Here is a 21423-nt window from a genome sequence, read left to right as displayed (position 1 = left end):
GTGATCAGAAATAGCACCATTTGTGGCAGAAACAGCACTGTTTGATTTGTGGTCAAAATAAGCAGCTTTTTTTTTTCTTTAGCACAATTCAGTGATTTAATCAAAAGAATCCCTATTTTTTGCCTCAAATTTATGTTTCTAAAATACTGCTTACCAACAATGAAAGGAACCTCATCTTTTTCATTTCAATTCTGTTTCTACAGTTAATCTAGTGCTGCTGTGAATTTTAGTCCATAGTTCAGAGCCTTATAGTTACTGAAGTACTTTTAGTTTCATATTTAATAAACCTGTTTCCTTCTGTTTATTTTTGGCCCTTTAGGCTAGATCCTCAGGTCATGTAAATGAATGTATTTACTGTGTTCAATGAATCTATAATTTTATCTGTTTGCACTATGACTTCTTATATCTGAATGGACGCTGCTTGGTGCCAGCATGTTTCTGTCATAAGCCTCTTGAGCACAAGGGTTTAAGGGAGTTCTGACTTCCCTCCCCTCCTGCCCCCAGTTTACTTTAAAATGCTGTGAACATGTGTTTTTCATTTTTGTTTTTCTTTTTTTAAGAGTGATGGCCTTCCTGCCTTAGTAACCTTAAAGAAAGGTCTGGTTGCCTTAGCAAGGCAATGGATGAAGTTCATTGTGGTGACCCCAGCTTTTAAAGGAGTCAGCTTGCACAGACCCGCTCAGCCGGTGAGATTGCAGACAAATGCCTGCCACGAGCACGAGGATGGGCTTGGATTAGACAACGGAGCGGGTCTTCAGAGTGACACAAGTGCTGATGGAGCAGAGTTTGAATTTGATGCAGGTATTTTTGTGGTGTTCTGTCTCCATAAAAATTCATAGGGACAAGTAGCTCCTCTCAGAGCATTTGTATCTTCTTTAGTTTTAATGTTTGAATACAATGTATTCTTCTTTTCTAGAATCATCAAGCTGCTTTTTTAGAATCATCTTCATTTTGAAGCAGCTGCTGACAACTATAATTATAGTGTTATAATAATTCTTACTTATTTGGGGACAACAAAGCAAGAGACTTCTCTCTTCATGCCTTGTCTTGTTATTTACTGCACAAAATACATCAACTTAATTATTTGCTAGCTTGCAACTAGGATTTGCTGTGCAGCTTCTGACCTTAGCTAAGAATTGTAACATGCAATTCTGTGAATTCTCCCAGGTATAGCTTCAAACCTGCCTTCTTATTTGTTATTTCTAAAGACATATTTTATAAAAATTTTTTTTTCCTCATTTTTACTACTACATATGTGGTAAATTACTGTTGCCAGCTTACACATTGCCAATTTAACATAAGCCACCGGTTTAGCTCTGTATTTGTTACAGAGCTGACTTAAGGAAGAACCACAGAAAGGAGGGGCATAAATAAATACATGTTGTTGGAGCACTCTTTTTTGCTGTCTTAAGTCAATTTAGGTTTTTTGCGTTTGTAGCATCTATATGCAGTGTTACTGTTCTCAGAAATACAGTGTTATGTTTTTCTTTTCTCAAGTAAGAATTATATAACACTGAGGAAAAAATATTTAAAAAAAAAAAAAAGTCAGGAGGAGAATCTGCTTTTGGTTAAAAGCCAGGCAGCAATTATTAGCTTAAAGACAGCAAAACTGAAGATGTTTGTGTGTGAAACTTGTATGTAATCCTACAGTATGATGGAAATTTTTCCCCCCCTCCTCTAAAATACCTACTTCGGTTGAGCAGAAACAGACTATTAGAACCAGTGAAGTATTTTAATTTTTTTTTGCCCTGTGTACATTCTTCTATTTTTCACCAAGAATTTTGGAAGTGGCAATTTTGCTGCCTTCTATAGATTTACTTATGGATGGAATTCATGCACATGTAAGCATCATAATTCAAAAAATCATCAGCCATGCCAGAGTCAGCAAAAGAAAGTGAAATTTGGCAACTTCGTTTTGACCTGTAGGACAGAGCAACAGCTCTACGACATTAGAAGGACAAAAGGATTTGTACTTGGATTATTAAACAAAATCCAGTAGGGCTGTGTCTGAGCTTTTCTTATTTATCTTAATTGGATTGAATTCCGTGGACAGGTGTGTGTCAGAATTTGGAAGTTCATGACTGCTTTGTAAATAAATGTACCTAATAATAGATAATCTTGTTTTCCCATATATATGAAAATGAGAAAAATTATTTGCTTGGTTCCAGCTACTGTCAGTGAACATACGATGCTCCTGGAAGGAACAGCTAATCGCCCTCCACCTGCTGGTGGCTCTTCTGGGCCTGTAACTGGTGCTGAGATCATGAGGAAATTATCCAAGACTCACACTCACAGTGATTCTGTTCTGAAAATAAAGGTAAGTATTTGGCACCGTGCCCAAGGGGAAAGTGTTTTTTTTTTTGTAGCTGGCCTGTTTAGAAGCTGTTCTGTAGCCTGCAGAGGAATAAATGCTTGTCTAAACTGTCACTATAACTACCTGCAACTGTAACGCATGGAAGGTATGCCCCTTACCCCTTATAAAAGTGATGCTTCATCAGTTGGCCTATATTCTACATCTGTATTGTTTTTCTTGCCAATTAACTTCAGAGCTGTACTTAAAAACTATGTGCATAATTTAAGGATGTACATTAACTTTTCTGGCTGGCTTCTAATCTATTTTTGGAAGCAGAAATGAGGATTTAACTATCATTACATAAAATATAAGATTGACAAAGCTCTCCAATAAATTGTATTAAAATTAGTGTGGGTTTTTTCATTCTACAAGTTGTTCAGAAAACTGCAAGATTTTATTTTTATCTCTACTTTCTGAATAGAAAGTCTGTGAATGTGTTTTTGGGGGGGGGTTGGTTTGGTTTTGTGTGTTGGTTTTGGGGTTTTTTGTTGGTTTTGGTTTGGTTTTTTTCTTTAAGTCATTTGTTGTTTTCCATATGTGTGTTGGGCAGCTTAGTGGCTTGTACTGACTCCTTTTCAGCTGTGGTTTTTCACAGAATGGTTGACATTGAAAGGGACCTCTGCAGGTCATCTTGTACAACCCCCCTGCTCAAGCAGGGCCACCTAGAGCCAGTTGCCCAGGGTTATGTCCAGATGGCTTTGGAATATCTCCAGGGATGGAGACTCCATAACCTGTGACAGTACTCAGTCACCCACACAGTAGAAAAGCGCTTCCTGATGTTCAGGAGGAAACTCCTGTGTTTGTGCCCATTGCCTCTTGTCCTGTCACTGGGCACCACTCAGAAGGGCCTGGTTCCGTTGTCTTTGCATCCTTCCCTCAGGTATTTACATATATTAATGAGATTCCCCCGAGCCTTCTCTTCCCTAGGCTGAACAGTCCCAGCTTTCTCAGCCTTTCCTCATATAAGAGATGCTCTGGTGCCTTAATCACCTTAGTGGCCCTTTGTTGGACTCTCTCCAGTATTTCTCTCTTGTACTGGAGAGCCCATAGCTGAACATACTACTCCATGTATGGCCTCATGGGTCCTGAGTAAGGGGATAGGGTCATGTCCCTTGACTTGTGGGCAACTTGCTGTCTAATGCAGCCCAGGCTGGACAGCCCGGCACAGGCACACTGCTGCCTCACATTCAACTTGGTGTCCACTAGGACCTCCAGGTCCTTTTCTGCAAAGCTGTTTTCCAGCTGGTTGGACCGCAGCATATACTGGTGCATTTGTCTCCTCTAGTAGACAGTTGCCCACTACTACCGCTTACTGCTCCCTCCTCGTGGTCTTGCATGGTTTTGGGTTAATTGGCCCCGATGCTTTCTGTGAAAGCACATCTGGCTATTCTCAATTTTGAGGGCAGAGAACCTGTTTCATAGTTTTAAGCTTTTAGGTGGACCAGGAGCCTTCCTCTTGGTGCCAGAAGGCACCTTCCCCAGAGGCTGCACTTACCGTTATACTGGGGATGGAAGGGATTTGGTCTTCAAAGACCAAATACAAATGAAGCTTATTTTCAGTGGTTATGTATCGTTCCTTCTGGAAACTTGCTTTAGGTGAATTCTACACCCATCTGCTGTTCCATTTGCTACTTGTTTGGCTTTTTAAACTCTTTTTCCACATAAAATTATTTTAATACTTGAGAATTCAATAGCACCTTTATGCACAGTACTTGTATGGAGTATGATGTGCCCCAAGTGAAGTACTACTTGTCCAAAAGTTTGCAGGAATGAGAATTTTGTGGTTATTGTGTTCCAATCTTATATTCAGACCAAATGTCACTTCCTTTTTGCAGTTCATACAGTACTTCACTAGTTTCTTTGTTTTCTCTACAAGGGTATACATCCGTATCATTCCTTAAGTTACACTAGCGGCGATACAGCTACAGATTCACCAGTGCACGTTGGCCGTTCTGGAATGGCAGTCAAAGAAAGTCCAAGAAAAGAGAGTCTGCTCAGCTATCTTACTGGGAGTTTTCCTAGCCTGCATAATCTTTTGGAAGGGACTCCTCAAAGAAGTACAACTGCAGTTAAAAGTAGTTCTTTAACAAGAACAGGTATGATGTGGCCTAAGTAAGCTAAAGGAGGTGAAGGGAGGATTGATTTTCTTTTAATGATTTAGAAAATGTACTATATTTTCACTATGAGTTATCACTTCTGTTTAAGATCCCACCTCCCCTCTTCCTTCCCCCCAAATAGTCTTTAACAGCAGTTCCTAGACATGGCTACACCATATCATTTCCTAGAAGCAAACAGTGAGTACATCAGGTTGGAAAAAGAAATGACAACTAACAAAATAAATAAAATATTTACCTTTTAATTAGCCTTACTACTTTTTGAGTACAATACATAATTACTTAAGTGAGTCTTTCTGAATGAATAAGGAAATTAAGTGATCATTCTGTATTCGTCACTTTTTTCTTGACCTTATAAGTAGCTCAAAAAGAAGACTAAAACTAATGTTCCAGTAACTAATTTGTGTATAATAATTTGCAAATTTTTAGTAATGGTCTTTTGAACAAATGTGTTTTGTAGGAGTTTGAAATACATACATCAAAATTTTTATGCTCTATATTACTGTTCAGAGTGTATTGTTATAATGTACGTAAAGAAAAACAGATAAGTTTGATACTGCATCTTCTCTAAAACCTCTCTCCTTTGCTGTCAGGGAATGAAATATTATTCAGAAAAAAAGGTATTTTGGTTTCTTAATGACTCCTTACCTCTAATTAATGGTAGAGATAACAAATGCAATGACATTTGTAGTGCAACATCCATTAGTGTCATAGTATAACTTCAGTGTTAGCACCTGTAGTCCTGCTTGACACATAAATTAGTGGAATAAACCTTGAGGATTAGGTGTGTTTTAATGGTATATATGTATTGTCAGTGAAATTATGCTGTGTTCCTGGGTTTTGCTGACTTTGATACAACAAATGCTAAAGTTTCTGATTTATCTGTATAGGAAATACTGTGGCCACAGACATGTTATCTGAACATCCTTTGCTGTCTGAACCATCTTCTGTGAGTTTCTATAACTGGATGTCCAATGCTGTGGGCAACAGAGGAAGCGTAGTACAAGAAAGTCCAGCCACCAAATCTGGACACAATAGTCTTCCAACAGGTATTGCTAATTACAGCTGAATTTAAGAGATTATTCAGGGTTGGCTGTTCCTGTGTTTACCACATCCTTTTTGGAAGTAATTGAGCAAGTGACTTAAGTTCAACAGATGTAAATATTACTTGTGGGACTTTCTCAGCACACTGGAAAATGAACAAATGTGATTTAACCAAAACTGTTGTCTTCATTTTCCTCACCCTGCCTCTGAAAATTTAACTTTTACTTGCATTTGGAACTGTAAATGTGGCTTCCAAACCCGTGTGTAGCTGCAAAAAGCTAAGCCGTAAAATCATCCTTAGTTGCAGGGTTCCTTGGATTTTGTTAGTTACTGTTAATCTGATTTGCATATGCTGTTTTTGTCATGAAGGTTTTGTACATTGGAATCCTTGCTCTTTCTGGGTTCAATTTTGAGACTAAACATAAACATCTAGTTAGCGGTGTCCCTACTCCTGCAGGGGGGTTGGACTAGATGACCTCTAGGGGTCCCTTCCAACCCAAAACATTCTATGATTCTATGATTCTATGATCTATTTTGAGAGTAACATCCTTCAGGGATGGTGGTCAGCTGGTGTAGGGGAATGGAGAAAAGGAAATATACATTACTGAAAGTCTGAAGTGTGTTAGACATATGTAACAGCTTATTGTAGCTTGTCTGTTATTCTTGTAAGCCTGTCATCATTCATAATCCTAAAATTAATTTTCAATTTCAGTAATGCTAAATTTGAATGTTTCTTCTATTAACAGTCTTTCAAGCATAATGTATCAACCTTAGGCAATAATAAGTTATTTTAATTTGTTGTTAATATTGCACAAATTGTCTGATCCTACAAAGCATCTTTGTGCTGTACATATTGCTTAACTGGTATGGTTCCTCTCTAAATTGGAATCTGTTTCTCTGCAGGAAGAATCATAGGGTAGAAATATAGCTTTCAAATTTTTTTTTTTTTCCCCCAGAAGCAGCTGTGTTTTTTCCTCCTGAAACAAGGAGTTTGTTCACAAGCTCAGGTTCCTGAAACTAAGATTTAGTGATTTTAATTTGGCCACAGTTCTAGCCAAACCATTTTTCTGTGGAGGCGTGTAGTTGTGGCTCCCTGATAAGTGCTGTAAGACTTTAGTTTTGAAGAATTGGGATTAATTTATATTGGCAGAGCAACTCTGTCTCATGGAGACTTGAGTTCAGTCCAGACTCAAGATGCAGGCGATTCACCATTGCTCTGCCTTTGTGCTGCAAGTTTGATTGCTCTTGAATAGAGCAACAGCAGGGAAGTGGCTGTCCGTAGTCATTTTTATGAAGAGCATATTTGGCTAGAGACTAATCTATAGACATAGGGATCTTGCATTGGGACTAACAAAATCCAGAAGCTTATAGCACATTGAAAGCTAAAAGCAAGTATGTGCAACTGTGGATAATCTTTGGGTTTTGTTGATGGTATAGGTTACTCAGCCTGCAAACTATCTCAGTTTAAACAGGAGTTAAGTACCCTATAGAATGCAATCCAGAAATATTTTTCTGCTTTCCAAATATGAGTTGGGCTATCTCTATTTATTACCTATTTCAGCGATAAGAGACCGTTTCTTTATCCTGAATGCCACTTTTGCATGGTTATAGACCTGACTAGGACTTTGACTTTCTATGTATATGGTATGTGTTTCTATATAATTAACCTTGCTGAATTAATAGAGTTGGTGGTGTTAAACTTTGCTGTGGTGTTAGTGTTCCATGGGTATTTATTTTTCAGGTGTGGCACCCAATCTTCCTACAATACCCTCTGCTTCAGACTTCAACACAGTTTTGTCTAGTGACCAGAACACCCTGGATGGCACACACTCGCAGCACAGCACCAGCCAGGATGACATTGCAGGTGTAGAAGAGGGTAACCAGGGGTTTCCTGCTGTCCAGCTAGCAGATGCACAGGTAGGTGTGGTTTGCTGATGTATTTTGGAGTTGTCCAGGGAAAAACTAGTTACAAGTTTAAAAAAAGAAAAACCTTACAGCGATGAAAATGTTATCCTGTTTTTGCGCACATTTTCTTATGCATTCCTATGCAAAGATGAAAGGCTCAAGAAACCTCTGAGGTGTCCCGTAACAGACCTTAAGGATGGTGATTAATAGAGCATTGTTTTATAACTTCAAAGAACATACAGGAGCATTTATGGTATTAACCTAGTTCTCCAGAGTACTTTTCACTGAGGGGAACATGCATAAATCTTGCTCCCATAGCTAAGCATTCAATGCTTGTTTGCTGTGTAATCAGTCTTTTTACTCAAAAAGTCCACAAAGTTTCTCCTTTTTATCCCCCTTCTTTCTGTTTTACAGCACTGTCAATAAAACTTATAAATGTTCTATATTATGTAGCTGACGTTATAAATATTGTAGATCAACAAATGATGGAGCAAGAATACAGGAATAATCTAGACAATAAGAAGTAAATCAGTGGTTTTGTTTTGTAGGTTGTTTTCAAACCTCTTCTAAGTTACACGGGAATTCAGTCTCAGGATGCAATGCCACTCTGCTACAGAATGTACTTCGGAGAGTACCTTTCATTCTCAGGAACTTTGGACTGCCTAAGAGCAGATATTGTTGATTCAGATACAGCAAAGGAAAGAAAAAGCAAGCGAGCTCGAAGGTATCTTGTGAGATATTTGAAAATACGTATATTGGTTAAAGAACAGAAATTAGGTTTTTCATGTGAAGACACAGAATTCCAAAGCACTTCCATAGAATAAGGAGCAGTCCTTTATTCTTTTAATCTTACCTATTTTGTCTTTTCATTAGAATATGGGGTTTTTTTAAATTTTCCTGTGGAATGGTTTGGAAATTTTAAGTATTTGAATCTCAGCTACTTTTGAAAATTGGAGATTGGGGAAGAAAGGGGAATAATAGTGAGGGAAATTTGAGAGGCTCTTGAATGCTGTTTCATAATTAATCCTGTAAATGAGCTTGTTATTTTCGGTGTAAATGCTCAATCTTTCCCCTGACTCCACTGACAATTTTGGGCAAAGCTTTAGGTTATGATGGAAAGATTGCATGCCAAACTAAGTCTACACAGAACTGAATGATTACTATGTTAGTAGCATGCAGTATGAAAGTATAAAAGTTCATTTTTTATATTTAGAACTATGGTAAAAAAGTGATACCCTAAGGGAAATAAAAGGTTGGGTTCAGTAAATTAGATGTACCACTGTGTAAAAAAGTATTTGACTCCCATGAAAAGAAACAAGTAGTAACTTGTACCTTTTCTTTCCTTAGGCAAGGCGCTGTCAATCTTCCTCCTCTTGAATTCAAACCAGCTTTGATGTTAGAAACTTTCAGTATTAGTGCTGTTGTAATGGAGAAATCCATGTGCACACCTCATAACTCCACCAATGCCCTTTCTTTTCATGACTTGAATAAACGCTATTATAATACTTTTCACTGTAATTTTACAATTTCTTGCCAGTCCATAAGCCAGCACGTGGATATGGCACTGGTTCGTCTCATTCATCAGTTCAGTACAATGATTGATGATATCAAAGCCACGCAGACGGACATCAAGCTTAGCAGATACACGGCTGGATCAGCCTCTCCGACACCTACTTTTAAAACCCGCAAACACAGAGACTTCCGCTCTTCTGACTTCAGCCGAAGCTCTCGAGGAAGTCTTAATGGAGGTAACAGAGTAAACAACACCAAGAACAAACGAACGAACAATGAGAACAATAAAAAAGAGTCTCGAAACAAGAATTCCTTGGGGAGGTCAGAAAGAAGAACTTCTAAAGTGTCCAGGAAAGGTTCAAAAGATGTAGTTGACCACATGACTATTCATATGGATGACTCTGACTCTATTACGGTGTCGGAACAGAGCGAACCTTCTGCTGAGTGCTGGCAAAATATGTATAAATTATTGAACTTCTATTCACTCATTTCTGATCCAACTGGGATTTTAGAAAAGTCTTCTGAAACTTTCGGGCCAACAGGTAAACTTGTTCATGAATCCAAATAATTGAGAGTGCATGCTTTTGCTCAAACATACTCTTCTAAAGCTTGACAATAAGGTGGCTTTTGAAATTTGTCTACCCCTTCTAACTTGGATCAGAGGGGCAAGTGGTGAGGATTGGGGGGCAGCTTGTAACTAGTTCACAGAGATAGTATACAAAATAGAAAAAAATCTTTTCCTGGCTTTATAGAATGCTTTGATTCTTTCAGCCCTAGATTTAGTCAAATAAGTGGTAATTAATTAGTTTTAAATTCGGTCCCTTGATATTCTTGTGCAGCTCTGTTAATCTGGATTTGCAGTGGTCGTGGGACTGTGTTAACTTCTCTGGTTAACTGTGTACAGGGTGGGTTGAGTTTGTTCCTCCCTAGCTGCTATTTTGTTTTTAAGTGGCTAATAGAAATGCTGTATATTATCATTCTGTGAAAATATGTAAGCACGTACATAAGCAATCCTGAGGAGATAATTTCTGCCCTGTGAATGACTGAATAAAAAAGTCATCTGTGAACCTAGCTTTGAGAGAAGAAAAGGTGAATACTGATTTTTGTAAAGTCCAGCAATGATTACAGGTTTTTGGGCCATAATTTCACCCAAAGCTTTGACATCTGGGGTGGTCATTGTTCTCTATTTCCAACGCACAGCAGAGTAAATTTGAGAGCTGACCTAGCATCATTCTTTTTGCTGGTGAACTGAGGTTGCTGTAAATATGCAGGGGATGGTATAGTTACTAGTTAGGCTTATTTTCTTTGTTACTTCTTTTAGCTAAAGAATGAAAAACTGAGAGAGTGTCAAATGAGAGCTGCTGTTAAACAGAGGGCAGTATCTTTCAAGCACAGAATATCATATCCACAGCTATGATACCTGCACAAAATGTAAATTTTCTTACATTGTTTTTATGTTCTGAGTGTTGAAAAGGAAAACTTGCTCATCCAGAACTAAATCATGAGAACTTTTGGCTGTGAAATGATCAAAAAAGAAACAGGACAATTGGAAACTGCCAGAGCATTTTTATTGTATAACAATAAAATCACATAAAGATGAATATTTATATAATGCACATAAGGATATATCTGTGAATAATAATGAAATTGCATCACTCATTATTGTCCCCATTGTGTCTTGGATTTGGTTCAGTGCAATGTTATTAGAGTGGAATAAACAATGCACAGACAATTTGCCTGAAGAGTTTGCTGGATGTGCAAGATACATCATCCTTGCTTTCAAATACAAATATAAATCAGGTAAGCCAAGGATTTCTTGTAAAGTACCCTTAAATAACTCCTTTGTGGTTTTGTAGGTGTTCGAAGCCCGACCGAACCTGCCTGTCGAGTGGTGTTCGAGAACGAACAGGATAATGGCAGAGACACGCAGAGGAAGCGCAGCCTGGTGACTTCGGAGCCACAGCACGTGACTCTCATCGTCTTTGGAATTGGCATGGTGAACCGAACCCACCTGGAGGCAGACATTGGCGGTCTAACGATGGAATCTGAACTGAAGAGAATCCATGGCAGCTTCACCCTGAAAGAAAAAATGAAAGGTGGGATAAACTAAAATGTACTCTGTAATTATTCAATGGCAGCTTTACAGGTTTATGTGTGTGCACATACCCATACCAATGTGCACGTGTGTTTAATAAGTTTTGTTTGTAAATAGTCGTACATTATGCCTGTGTGTGGATAGTATAATAACATTTAACAAGTTCTTTTAAAAACTATTACTAGGATGCTGAAGCATTTTAGAAGGGTGAAGATTTTCACAAAATACTGTGAAGATTATTTTAGAAGATAGTTACTCCTTTCATTTTCAAAAGCTTTCTCCTTGTCGTAGTTTAAATTTGGTATTACTTAATGTGACTACTAAAACTAATTTTTTTCAATTATTTTCCTGCTACTGTATTTTTGAAAGCAATAGACATCCCTGGAAGTATTTTACTGAATGAAATGCTGTTAAGTATCTTTTTTCTTAAAGATGTGCTACATCAAAAGATGACGGAGACATGTGCCACTGCTCACATAGGAGGTGTCAATATTGTCCTGCTGGAGGGAATTACCCCAAATATCCAGTAAGTATGAAGCCTGACAATTTAAAATTGTTCAAGTGCACAGAAGTTGTTGAAACTGTATGAGTTGTGTGACAGTAAAAGTATGTAGGTTAATATGGAGAAAGCACTGATATGTCTTCCAATAGAATTTGTGAAGTCAGAGTTAGTTGGCAACCATGCAGCTGTTGCTGAATTGGGTTTCAGTTTGACTTGTCAAGCTAATTGCATGTGCCTATTGAGAGGAGGCTTTTCTATGAAAGGTGTATCTGAGCAAGCTGAGAAGGAATACGGTGAGTGCATTAGTAGGTTTCAGTCTAGGGTATCCAGTCGCACAAGTCTTAGACATAATTGCATGAATATGAATGCTCCTGTTCCTTTCTATTTCTAATAAAAGATATCAGTAAGTTCAGAACTGATTGTAGCATCACAGTGTAAATGGGTAAGTGACCTGACTGAAAAATCGTAGATGACAGGTCCTCTTGTAAAAAGAAACAAATAAAATCTCGTGTAATCAGAGCTTTCTGCACTAATTTTATTCCATATGGTGTACGCATAGAAACTTTATCACATTGTGCATATTGTTTCTCTTATGCTTCTAATTGCTTTTTGAAGCTTAAAGCTTCCACTAAACCATACAAGGTTTTTAGGGAGTATTTAACCTACTGATGCTGATTATTCCCATATAAGATCTGTATTGTTTCTTCAATAGATATCCTTTTGAACTCCCACGATGCATGATTCTTTGTGTTATTTTTACAGTTCTAATATCCATTCTCCACCCTTTATATAATTGACACAACTTGGCAGGGGCGGGGGGGAGAATCAGTTTTGTGCATGAACATCTTGAATGACTTGCTCAGCATCCATATTGCTATTTTTTTTTTCCAGGTTCACAAACTCAACAAGGGCATGCATTATTTTTCTTTGTTTCTAGCTGAACTTCTTTCTGTTTGAGTTGCAAAACAACAGTTGAACTACAACTCTCTAATGTAGATCACCCTCACACAGTTTGAGTGTTGGCTGGGTAACCCTCAGTATGTAATCTGGTTTCAGAATATTAAAGTTGTAGAAAGGGAGCTAAATAACGTGACTTGAGTCTCTCTTCTTTTAATTCCTGTTTAGTTTGAAAAATGCTATATAGACCTTAAAACATACAGAATTTTATTCATGTCTCCAGCTAAATTGCTTCTGATAAGCATGTTTCAGAGGTATAAATAAAAGTTGTAATCTGGCAACCATGTAGGGTTTCTGAAGGCTATTGAGGTTCTTCATGTCTGTTTTACTCATAATCTTACTGAGCTTCCATATGTGGAGGGTACAAAAGGAAAGAGGGGAAATAATGATAAATATTTGACAACAAAAACAGCAGCAAACAACAAACCCTAACAAACCCAAAACCTTCAACTTGGTAAATTTGAAAGTGAGTGTCATATTGTGGGTTACAAGTAATTAACTGACTAATTTTGCATGAATGTTTATTCTTTATTTGCTTTGTTTTTGTTTTTCTTGCTTTCTCTTCAATCTTCATCTGTAGACTGGAGGATTTTCCTACATCTCCTACAAGCACAGCCAAACAAGAGTTTCTGTATGTCATATTATTATGTTTAATAGTCTTGCAATTAACTCTGTGTTGTGTAGCTAATGGCTGCATTCCTACTGTGTGTGATTGTGTAGGCAGATGTTGCTTGAATACATTTTAGTTTAACATCTAATATTACCTAGATAAGCTTTTAATGTAGCCTGCTAAATATCTGTCAAAAAAAGCCCTTTTAAATGTTAACAATCTGCCTTTAGGGACAGATACTACGCTATATGGTCACTACTGTAATGCTAAAATGGTTTCACTGGCTGTTAATTTCTTTAGATCTGCTTCTGTGTTTATTTTAATGAGGTGAAATAGTGTTGGTAAATGTAAAGGAACAGACAGGTTAGATTTGCTTTGAACTTGGTAAGGAACTGCTGTGCTTGGAGTACCTGCTGTGATTTCGGCATGAATAGGACCTTTCCTTTTGTCTGTCTTTACTTCTGTGCTGGGTTTAATTACTAGGCGTGCTGACCAGGTTATGCTAACACAAAATGTTTTCCGTAAAACTATGCCTCTGCATCCACTGCTAACGAAGGTGACCCTCTTCATGTCCCCCAGATCCGTATGTGTGAATGTAGGGCTTTTCTCTTGCAGAAGATGCAGTGTTTTCTTCCTAGTTGCTTTCTTACTTCCTGATGCTAAAGTCCAGAGGGTCTCACTGGGAGTAGTGGTCAAGGTGGGAGGTGGTACACTGGCAACCCAGAAGCCCTGATACCCAATGACCCTGCAGTACTCTGAGAAGAAAAGTTATGTAGCCAAAAATTCTGAGGCTCTTCCTTTTTTTTTTTTCCCCCCAAAGCAGTATTCTGAGCACAGATCTCTTTTAGTGCTTTAGACCACCAGTGCGTATCTTTTAGAAGAACTTAGTACAGCTGCTGTTTGTTACAGCATTTGTGTATATTCTGTGTTGTGATAATACAGGATTAACTTTAAAATGTCCTTATAGATGGTGGCCCTGAAGGGAGAGGTGGTGGACTGTAAAACTGCAAGTGACGTAAAGAAAATACTCTGGTTTTTGTTCCTTTTTGTCTGGTAGCAACATTAAACCAGCCAAAGAAAGTAGTTTTTTGCATAGTGCATCACTGAACAGTTGAATTCATTGCCATATGATATAGTCAACAAAAGTATAAAAGAGGTAAAAGGATTGGACAAATCCACGTAGGGTAGGTCTGGTGGTGAACCGTGAACACAGTACAGCCTCCGGCTCAAAGAGTAAACCCCTGATGGCTGGAATTAAGGAAAGGATCACTTTATTTATGCCTCAGGTATCTGCTACTGCCTAAATTTTCATCTGACACAGTGTGGTAGTTCCTGTGTGTTAAGGGGCCTCCTGCTGATGTTTTTCCCCCCATTTTTCTAACATTCCCAAAAATCTGCTAGGTTACGTGGTGGCCTTGTAGCCAGTTCTGTAGTCAGAAAAGACTTGGTTCACAAGTTTGTCCGGAGAGGGATTATTTATGGAATTGATGCAAGAACATAAAATTACTTATGAATGCATTACCGGTATATAACTTAAATATCGTTTAATTATTTTAATAATACTCAGCCAGATCTGTTATAGGCATATCACCGTAGGTAAGCAAACCGCAGATACATAAGGTGTGGTACGTGTTCCAAATAAACGTACAGCCACACAGTTGTTCTGTATTTCATTCAGTCGTGGAAGTAGGTGTTTTGTAGACCAGACAAGTGACAGTGAAATTCATTCATTGCGTGAAATATGGAAATACCTTAGCAGAGAAGCACAGTTAATCTTGCTGAAATCTGATTCTCCTGCGACAGCTATATTAGTGTAATTTTTTTTTTGATTAAGGAAGTGCTTAAAATGGTATGAATTCACATGTTCGGAATTGATTGTAAATTCGGTACAGACTTTAACTCCAACTACTTGAACTTTTAACTGCTACACAAATAGGTTAAGTCTAGATTGTCTGTCTTGTATGGGTGAAGAAGAGATCTTCCCTTGCGTTGAAAGGTGTTCTTGTTATGCTTGAATAGCTAACTTAGTATTATTTTGTGTTATAGATGAGGGAAAAATATATTCTTGAATGGCTTCACAATAGTTCTGTCAGAATGGCAGCAGGAAGAGTGTAGAAAATAAGCAAACATCAATGGAGAAATAATCATGGGGTTTTTTTTTCCTTTTAAAGAGGTGGATTAAAATAAGTCTGCCCTTAAGTAACATTTATTTGTATAATGCTTTTTCTGAAAATATTTGTGAATTAGGATTTGTTTCCTCTTTCATATTTGTGTTGATTCTTCAAATATTTTGAAGTAGTTTCTACTTGACAGTTTACCCAAAGATATTAATCCATAACTGCTTTATGTCACTCTTGTGTAGCTGTGAAAATCTGAAAATGTTTCTGTAGCTTCAGTAAATTAATCTGCTGTTGACAGGCCTGTGATTGCATTACAGTGCTGTGTATTTCTTCATTATAAGCAGAAAAGCAGAAGGATGCTGCCTTTTTTTTTATTTTTACTTTTATTTTTATTTTTTTTATTTCCACACCTGGGATGCTTTGGGCTAGTTGATATTTTAACATCAGAACAAGGAGCCCTGTGTTAGGGCTTCACAGAAGAAATGTTAGGGAATAGAATTCATAGAATACTATAGCTTTCACCATGAAACCAAACTGAACAGTTTAAGTCATGATACAAAAAGTATTTTAGTTATGCTCCTTAAAATTTAGTATTTGAGGAAGTTGCATTGAATGTTGCAATTTTATAGTTGGGTTTTCAGACATTTTAGCTAATGTATTGCATCTTTACCACTATATGTCTTTCTCTTGGAGGCTGTAATATTCTGTGCTGGCTACATAATGTACTTCCATTGGGTAACCAGTAATTGACCTTAGATGAGAAATGTTACTGTGTTACCCCGTGTATCTTTTTTAATAGGAGCTTAGTGAATTCTGATGTGCCAAAATTTCATTCTGATATCAAAAACTGTCAGCCTTGTAGTTGTATTTTTATCTTGGGTAACTTGTGAACAGTATCCTCCTTAATATTAAAATACAGTTTAGACTTCATATTTTGGAATAGTATGTGTCAATTAAATGTTGGTTATTAGTTCACAAACCCATTCGTCCCTTGCCGTGTATTTATTGCTAAGTGAGTATTTCCTCCATTGACATTTTTGGATGCTAAAATCAGATTTTACTAAGTCTTCTTATGAAAAGGATGATTCAAGATTATTCCTGAAAAGGAGTTGAAATGGAAGGCTCTTACTTGTTTCCGTGTGTGAAAATTTGTCTGTGTATGTGCAGCCTAGTGTGTATCAACTCAAATGATCTTACATTATGCAAGGATAACAGTTTAACAGGTATTTTTGCAATGCATGACTTGTAGTTCTCTTAAATGTAGTGTAGTTGTTTGTGGCATGTAGTGCATCTGTGTGTGTAAAGTCAAAGAAGGAATGTGTATGTAATTTATAAACAAAATCAATTCTATGAATAGTTTAAAATTCAGCTAACACTTAAATCCCCATTTTAACATAAAACCATAACTGTTTTGAAAGACGTGCAAATAAATCCTATTTCCATTTCTGTTAGAACTGTCGTGAAATGCAGTATTGCCAAATCCCAGGCCCTGTATAGTGCCCAGAGAGGGTTGAAAACAAACAACGCTGCTGTGGTCAAAGTTGGAGCCATCAGCATCAACATTCCTCAGCACCCTGCCACGCTGCACAGCATGATGGTGCGCAGTTCTCACCAGCTCTCCAAGCAGATTTCGGATCTCATCAGGCAGCCATCAACTGCGTAAGTGCTGCTCTCATGGTGCTTCTGAACGCTGCTGGTTGCTGTCCATTTATGGGCTTGTGCTACTGTGAACACATGTGGGAGAGTCAGGCTAGTCATATATCATGTTAGAATAACAAAAAGTGTTTTCTGATGTTTGTCTTGGTAAATAGGCCCCAGCCTACCAAAGAAGATGTTGCGACTCCTTTGCCCTCTGAAAAGACTCCAACAAGTATTAATCAAACGCCTGTTGAAACGAATGAATTTCCACAGCTGCCAGAAGGCTTAGAAAAGAAGCCCATAGTTCTTAAATTCAGTGCCATGATAGATGGTATAGCTATTGGAGCAGCGCTCTTGCCCTCTCTGAAGGCAGAATATAAGATGGGAAGAATGAGGAGTCACGGAATGACAGGTAACAGTTCTCTGAAACTTTAGAAACATGATGGCTTTGGCATTGCTAGAAGCATCCAAAAGGACTCGATATTTCTGTTGAATTGTAGCTAGAGTATTGTTGTACAATTCTGTTGAATTGTAGCTGAGTCTGTTGCTGTTGGCTTATTTTTTTGAGTGTGAACTTCAATCAGGTGGGGCCATATAGAGAATTTACGCTACTGTTGTTATACCCAATTGCCAGAGGCAGAATACAAGAGCAGGTGAAGGCAGGTGTACATTCATATATAGCTTCCTCCCAGGAAGCTTCCCTCTGACTGCTAAAATCAGTTTATAATCCTTGATTAATTAAATTCTGATTCATAAAGCTACTTGAGAATACTCTTATAGGGCCTCAGTACAGATAGGGTGGTTTGTATGACTCCCTCCTCCATCTAATTACAGTGAGGTCTTAATTTTCTTTAAAAATTAAGAAAACCCAGAATCACATGGGTGGATATTTATAGCTGTACAGGTTTGTGCACTTCAATAACATTGTAAAGATTTTTTTTTTTTTTTAAATTAGAAAAATGTTCCTAAATTTAAGGATAAATAAAAATCCTTTGCCAGTTCATACCTTTTCTTTCCCTGTCTTCCTTTTACAGGCGCCCAAACTAGATTTAATTTTGAGCTACCAAGTCACAGATTGCGCTTTACTTCAAAAGTCTCTGCCACTGATATGTCAACCATTCCTCCTTCGGCAAGTCTCAACCTTCCTCCTGTCACGATGTCAGGCAAATATATCATGGAAGAACATGATACTTACTCGGACCAAATTTGGAGCATAGATGAACTACCTGCTAAGCAAGGCTATTATCTACAGGGGAACTACTTGCGTTGTGTGGCTGAAGTAGGTATTGAAGACTGTAGTCGTCTTTGATAACTTGTTATTTCCATCCTGTTACATTTCTGTATGTGCATCTTCGTGTTATTTTAACAATCTGCCTACTCCAGAATCTCGGGTTTACAGGCTGGTCCAAATATAGCATTTGTAATTACGTGACACTAAAGTAGAAATTTCTCAGTCCTTCGTTTGATGAACAGCCAACATATTAAGCAGTCAAGACCACTATATCAGAGGATTTTGAATATGTTATTTTTTGCAAATAAATAAGGAAAATAGGTTTAGAAACTTTTTTTGGAATGACATTATTTCTCACCAGTGAAGTAGACAAAAGTATATTACGCTGATGATTCAAATAAAGTGTAAAGTTAAACTGAAAGCTTATGCTAACACATTGGATAATGTCATATATTTTGCTAAGAGAAATGCTGAAAAATTTTAAAACAATTTTATTGTTTTAAAACTGTTTTATTTTTTTCATGATTAGACAGCTCTGTAGCTAGGAGAACCTATATATAACCTTAGTAAATGATACAAAATTTTATGTTTGACACAGAGTGTTCTACTCTTCTACTCACGTGTTCTATTTGTGTACCGATTACTTTTTACAGAGAGCAAAATAATGATGCTTAAATGAAACCTATCCGTGGAGAAAAGCGGGGCTTTTCTGTTAACTACGTTTCTTTAGTCGGAAGAATAGTCTAGCTTGTTTGTAATTGAGACTTCTGATGTTTGCATCTTTATGGGAGAAGTTTAATTAGGTGCTGCTCTTTGTTCAACCCATTTGAGTTATTTCCTGGCTGAAGAAAGACCTTGGGTTCTTTGAATTTCTTCAGCATGTAAAACAAAAGGGAAGGGGCTGCTTAGCAAAGGCAAAAGCCCAGTCCAGTTAGTTTTAGAAAATACCTGTATTTTAATTTTATTTAAAAAAATCTTACTGGAAAATTTAAACAATCTTAGGCAGACGGCAGTTCCTTAGGAATATTCTTTAAGATTAGATCGGACACATAATAAGTTTACTGTTGAAGATACCAGTAAACTTGTTCATCTACAGTAACTTGAATAATGCCCTTTTAGAGGTTGACAGCTCATTTCTGTTTTGTTCTGATAATGATTTACTATCTGTAATTAAGCAGCATTTTGCATACTTCCATGAACCTTTATCAAGTCCTGCATTTTATTGTCTAAGCTAAACTTAAGCAGGAGAAAAAACTTTTTCATATTACAATGTATGTCCTTCAGTTTTCTGATAGGCATTCACAGTAGAAAATTGCAAGACAAAACTATTTAATGTTCTGTTTTTATGGCAATAACAATATAATTGTACTTTAAAAGATAACTGAAAATGCATTGCTTTGAAAATATAGGTATGGTAATTCTTATAAAATTTTGTATTTCTGCAGGTTGGTTCCTTTGAACATAATCTCACAACTGATCTTTTAAATCATTTAGTGTTTGTACAAAAAGTGTTTATGAAGGAAGTAAATGAAGTCATACAGAAGGTTTCGGGTAAGCAGAACCTTAAACCCAACTTTTTAAGTAAGATCCTTAACCTTGTTTGATGGCAACATTATATAGTTCTCTGGATCCACTATTTATTTCACAGACACCATCATTTCACATCTAGCACTACAAGCAGCAGCAAGAAGCAAGCAGCAGAGCTGGAGCTTGAAGTAATAACAGAAGCTCTGGAAATTTTTGTAGCTCTATCAGAAACAAGGTGTTTTATTGGGAAGCAGGATAGTTTGTCATTCTGGACACTAGCCTCTGTGTCTATCTGTGACACGACCTTGGCTGGCTTACTTTCTGTATTCTCTTTGTTGACCTGTAAAATGCAGAACCTGATACTGCATTTTGTAAAACAATGTCAGCATATCCTTTTAAAGGATAACAGCTCTGTCCAGGGAAAATAATGTCAATATTGGTATTACTTAGTGTTCCCTGATTCCTAGCTCTTTGATTCTTTGCAGATAATGTGTTTCAGAACTGTATGAAGAAGGCATTTGGCTATTCATTAGATTGTTTTGTGTATGATGCTGTATACTGCAGGAGTGACTGTTTTGTTTCTGTCGTTTAGGCTGGCTTCTGTTCTCAAAAAAATTTCAGAAGAAAAATAGCATTGTCATTAAAAACCCAATTAGAGAACAGTTGCAAAATCACTCAGTGCTGTCTCTTTTGCAGTATGCAATGAAAATTGCGTACTGAATTGTGCGTTCATCTGTTTGACTAGACAGCCAAATTTACAAAACATTTATTTTCTTACATAAAAAACTCTGTCAATCTGACTGAATCACAGTTTGTACAGCATTTAAAAATCGATCCACTCACTTTCTAGTTTTTACTGTTAGAGGTTTGGTCTGTGTTCAAGGACTGAAAGCAAGCCAAAAATCTGATAACTTGTGCCATGCAATGGTATTTCACTCAGCAAACAAGTTCTGTCACCCTATACACTGGAAAAAATAGTATAAAATTATATTATTTTTTTCTGATATGTGACTACTCTGAGGGCAAATGTAAGGACTGGAAGCTTTGTTTGACGCATTCATTATTGTTCGGTAGTCTTTTAACAAAATACAGGAGTATAATTTACTGTGGATGTTACATGATGGATGAGGAGATGAACACAAAAATAAGTAGAGAACTGTAGAAGTGTTTCGTGGTTCATTAGGTCCACAAAATAAGAATTGGGAGAGGGGGATAAACAGTAAATGAATTAAAAAAAGGAAAAGCAATCATTAATAAGGAGTATTGTATATGAAGAAGTAATAAAAAGTCAAAAATAAAGTAAAATAACTAGGGGAAATAAGGGGAGTATGAATATTATTAGTTATGTTTTTTGAGGAAGAAGGATGTTGCAGGATGACAAATGTGAATAAGTATTCAAAAGCAGGTAAATTTTCAAGTAGTTTGATTTTAACACTTTTTGAGTTATCCTAAAAGTCTATTATAGAGATACAGCTAATTTTTAGTGGAAAGATTCATTAATAATGGGAAACATCATGAGGAAAGATAAACTAAAAAGTGTAACTAAGTGAAAGGAGTGTCTATGTGTGCGTGTATATATTGATGCATTCAAATGTACATAAAAGAAATGTGCAGGTCCAGATGACGTGCCCTCAAGGGAGTTAGAATATGTAGTGGAGAAAATGGAAAATGTCGGAATCCCTGAAGGATAAGAAGAAACAGATTTTAAACACCCTGACATTTGTTCCAGGCAAAATATATTAGCATTGGGTAGCGAGAACACTTAGGGGAAGAATAAACCTTCAACAGCTGTCAGTATTCTATTAGAAGAATTTT

The 21423-nt window shown here is 37.1% G+C and overlaps 1 protein-coding gene across 1 annotated transcript in view; it reads left to right on the top strand.

Annotated features, from left to right (window-relative positions):
* KIAA1109 (KIAA1109 ortholog) overlaps nucleotides 1–21423 on the top strand; it is a 114886-nt gene that overhangs the window by 57465 nt on the left and 35998 nt on the right. Inside the window, 14 exon segments of the mRNA XM_035897603.1 lie at nucleotides 561–801; nucleotides 2169–2317; nucleotides 4230–4449; nucleotides 5358–5516; nucleotides 7253–7428; nucleotides 7965–8140; nucleotides 8764–9470; nucleotides 10785–11024; nucleotides 11456–11549; nucleotides 13063–13113; nucleotides 16665–16871; nucleotides 17024–17262; nucleotides 17885–18129; nucleotides 19527–19632. Coding sequence (XP_035753496.1) covers nucleotides 561–801; nucleotides 2169–2317; nucleotides 4230–4449; nucleotides 5358–5516; nucleotides 7253–7428; nucleotides 7965–8140; nucleotides 8764–9470; nucleotides 10785–11024; nucleotides 11456–11549; nucleotides 13063–13113; nucleotides 16665–16871; nucleotides 17024–17262; nucleotides 17885–18129; nucleotides 19527–19632 — 3010 coding nt within the window.

Source organism: Egretta garzetta, unplaced genomic scaffold, assembly GCF_000687185.1.
Source record: "Egretta garzetta isolate BGI_Z169 unplaced genomic scaffold, ASM68718v1 scaffold467, whole genome shotgun sequence".
In the NCBI taxonomy this organism is placed as follows: Eukaryota; Metazoa; Chordata; class Aves; order Pelecaniformes; family Ardeidae; genus Egretta; species Egretta garzetta.
Note: the sequence above shows the minus strand (reverse complement) of the source record. Positions and strands in the feature narration are given on the sequence as shown.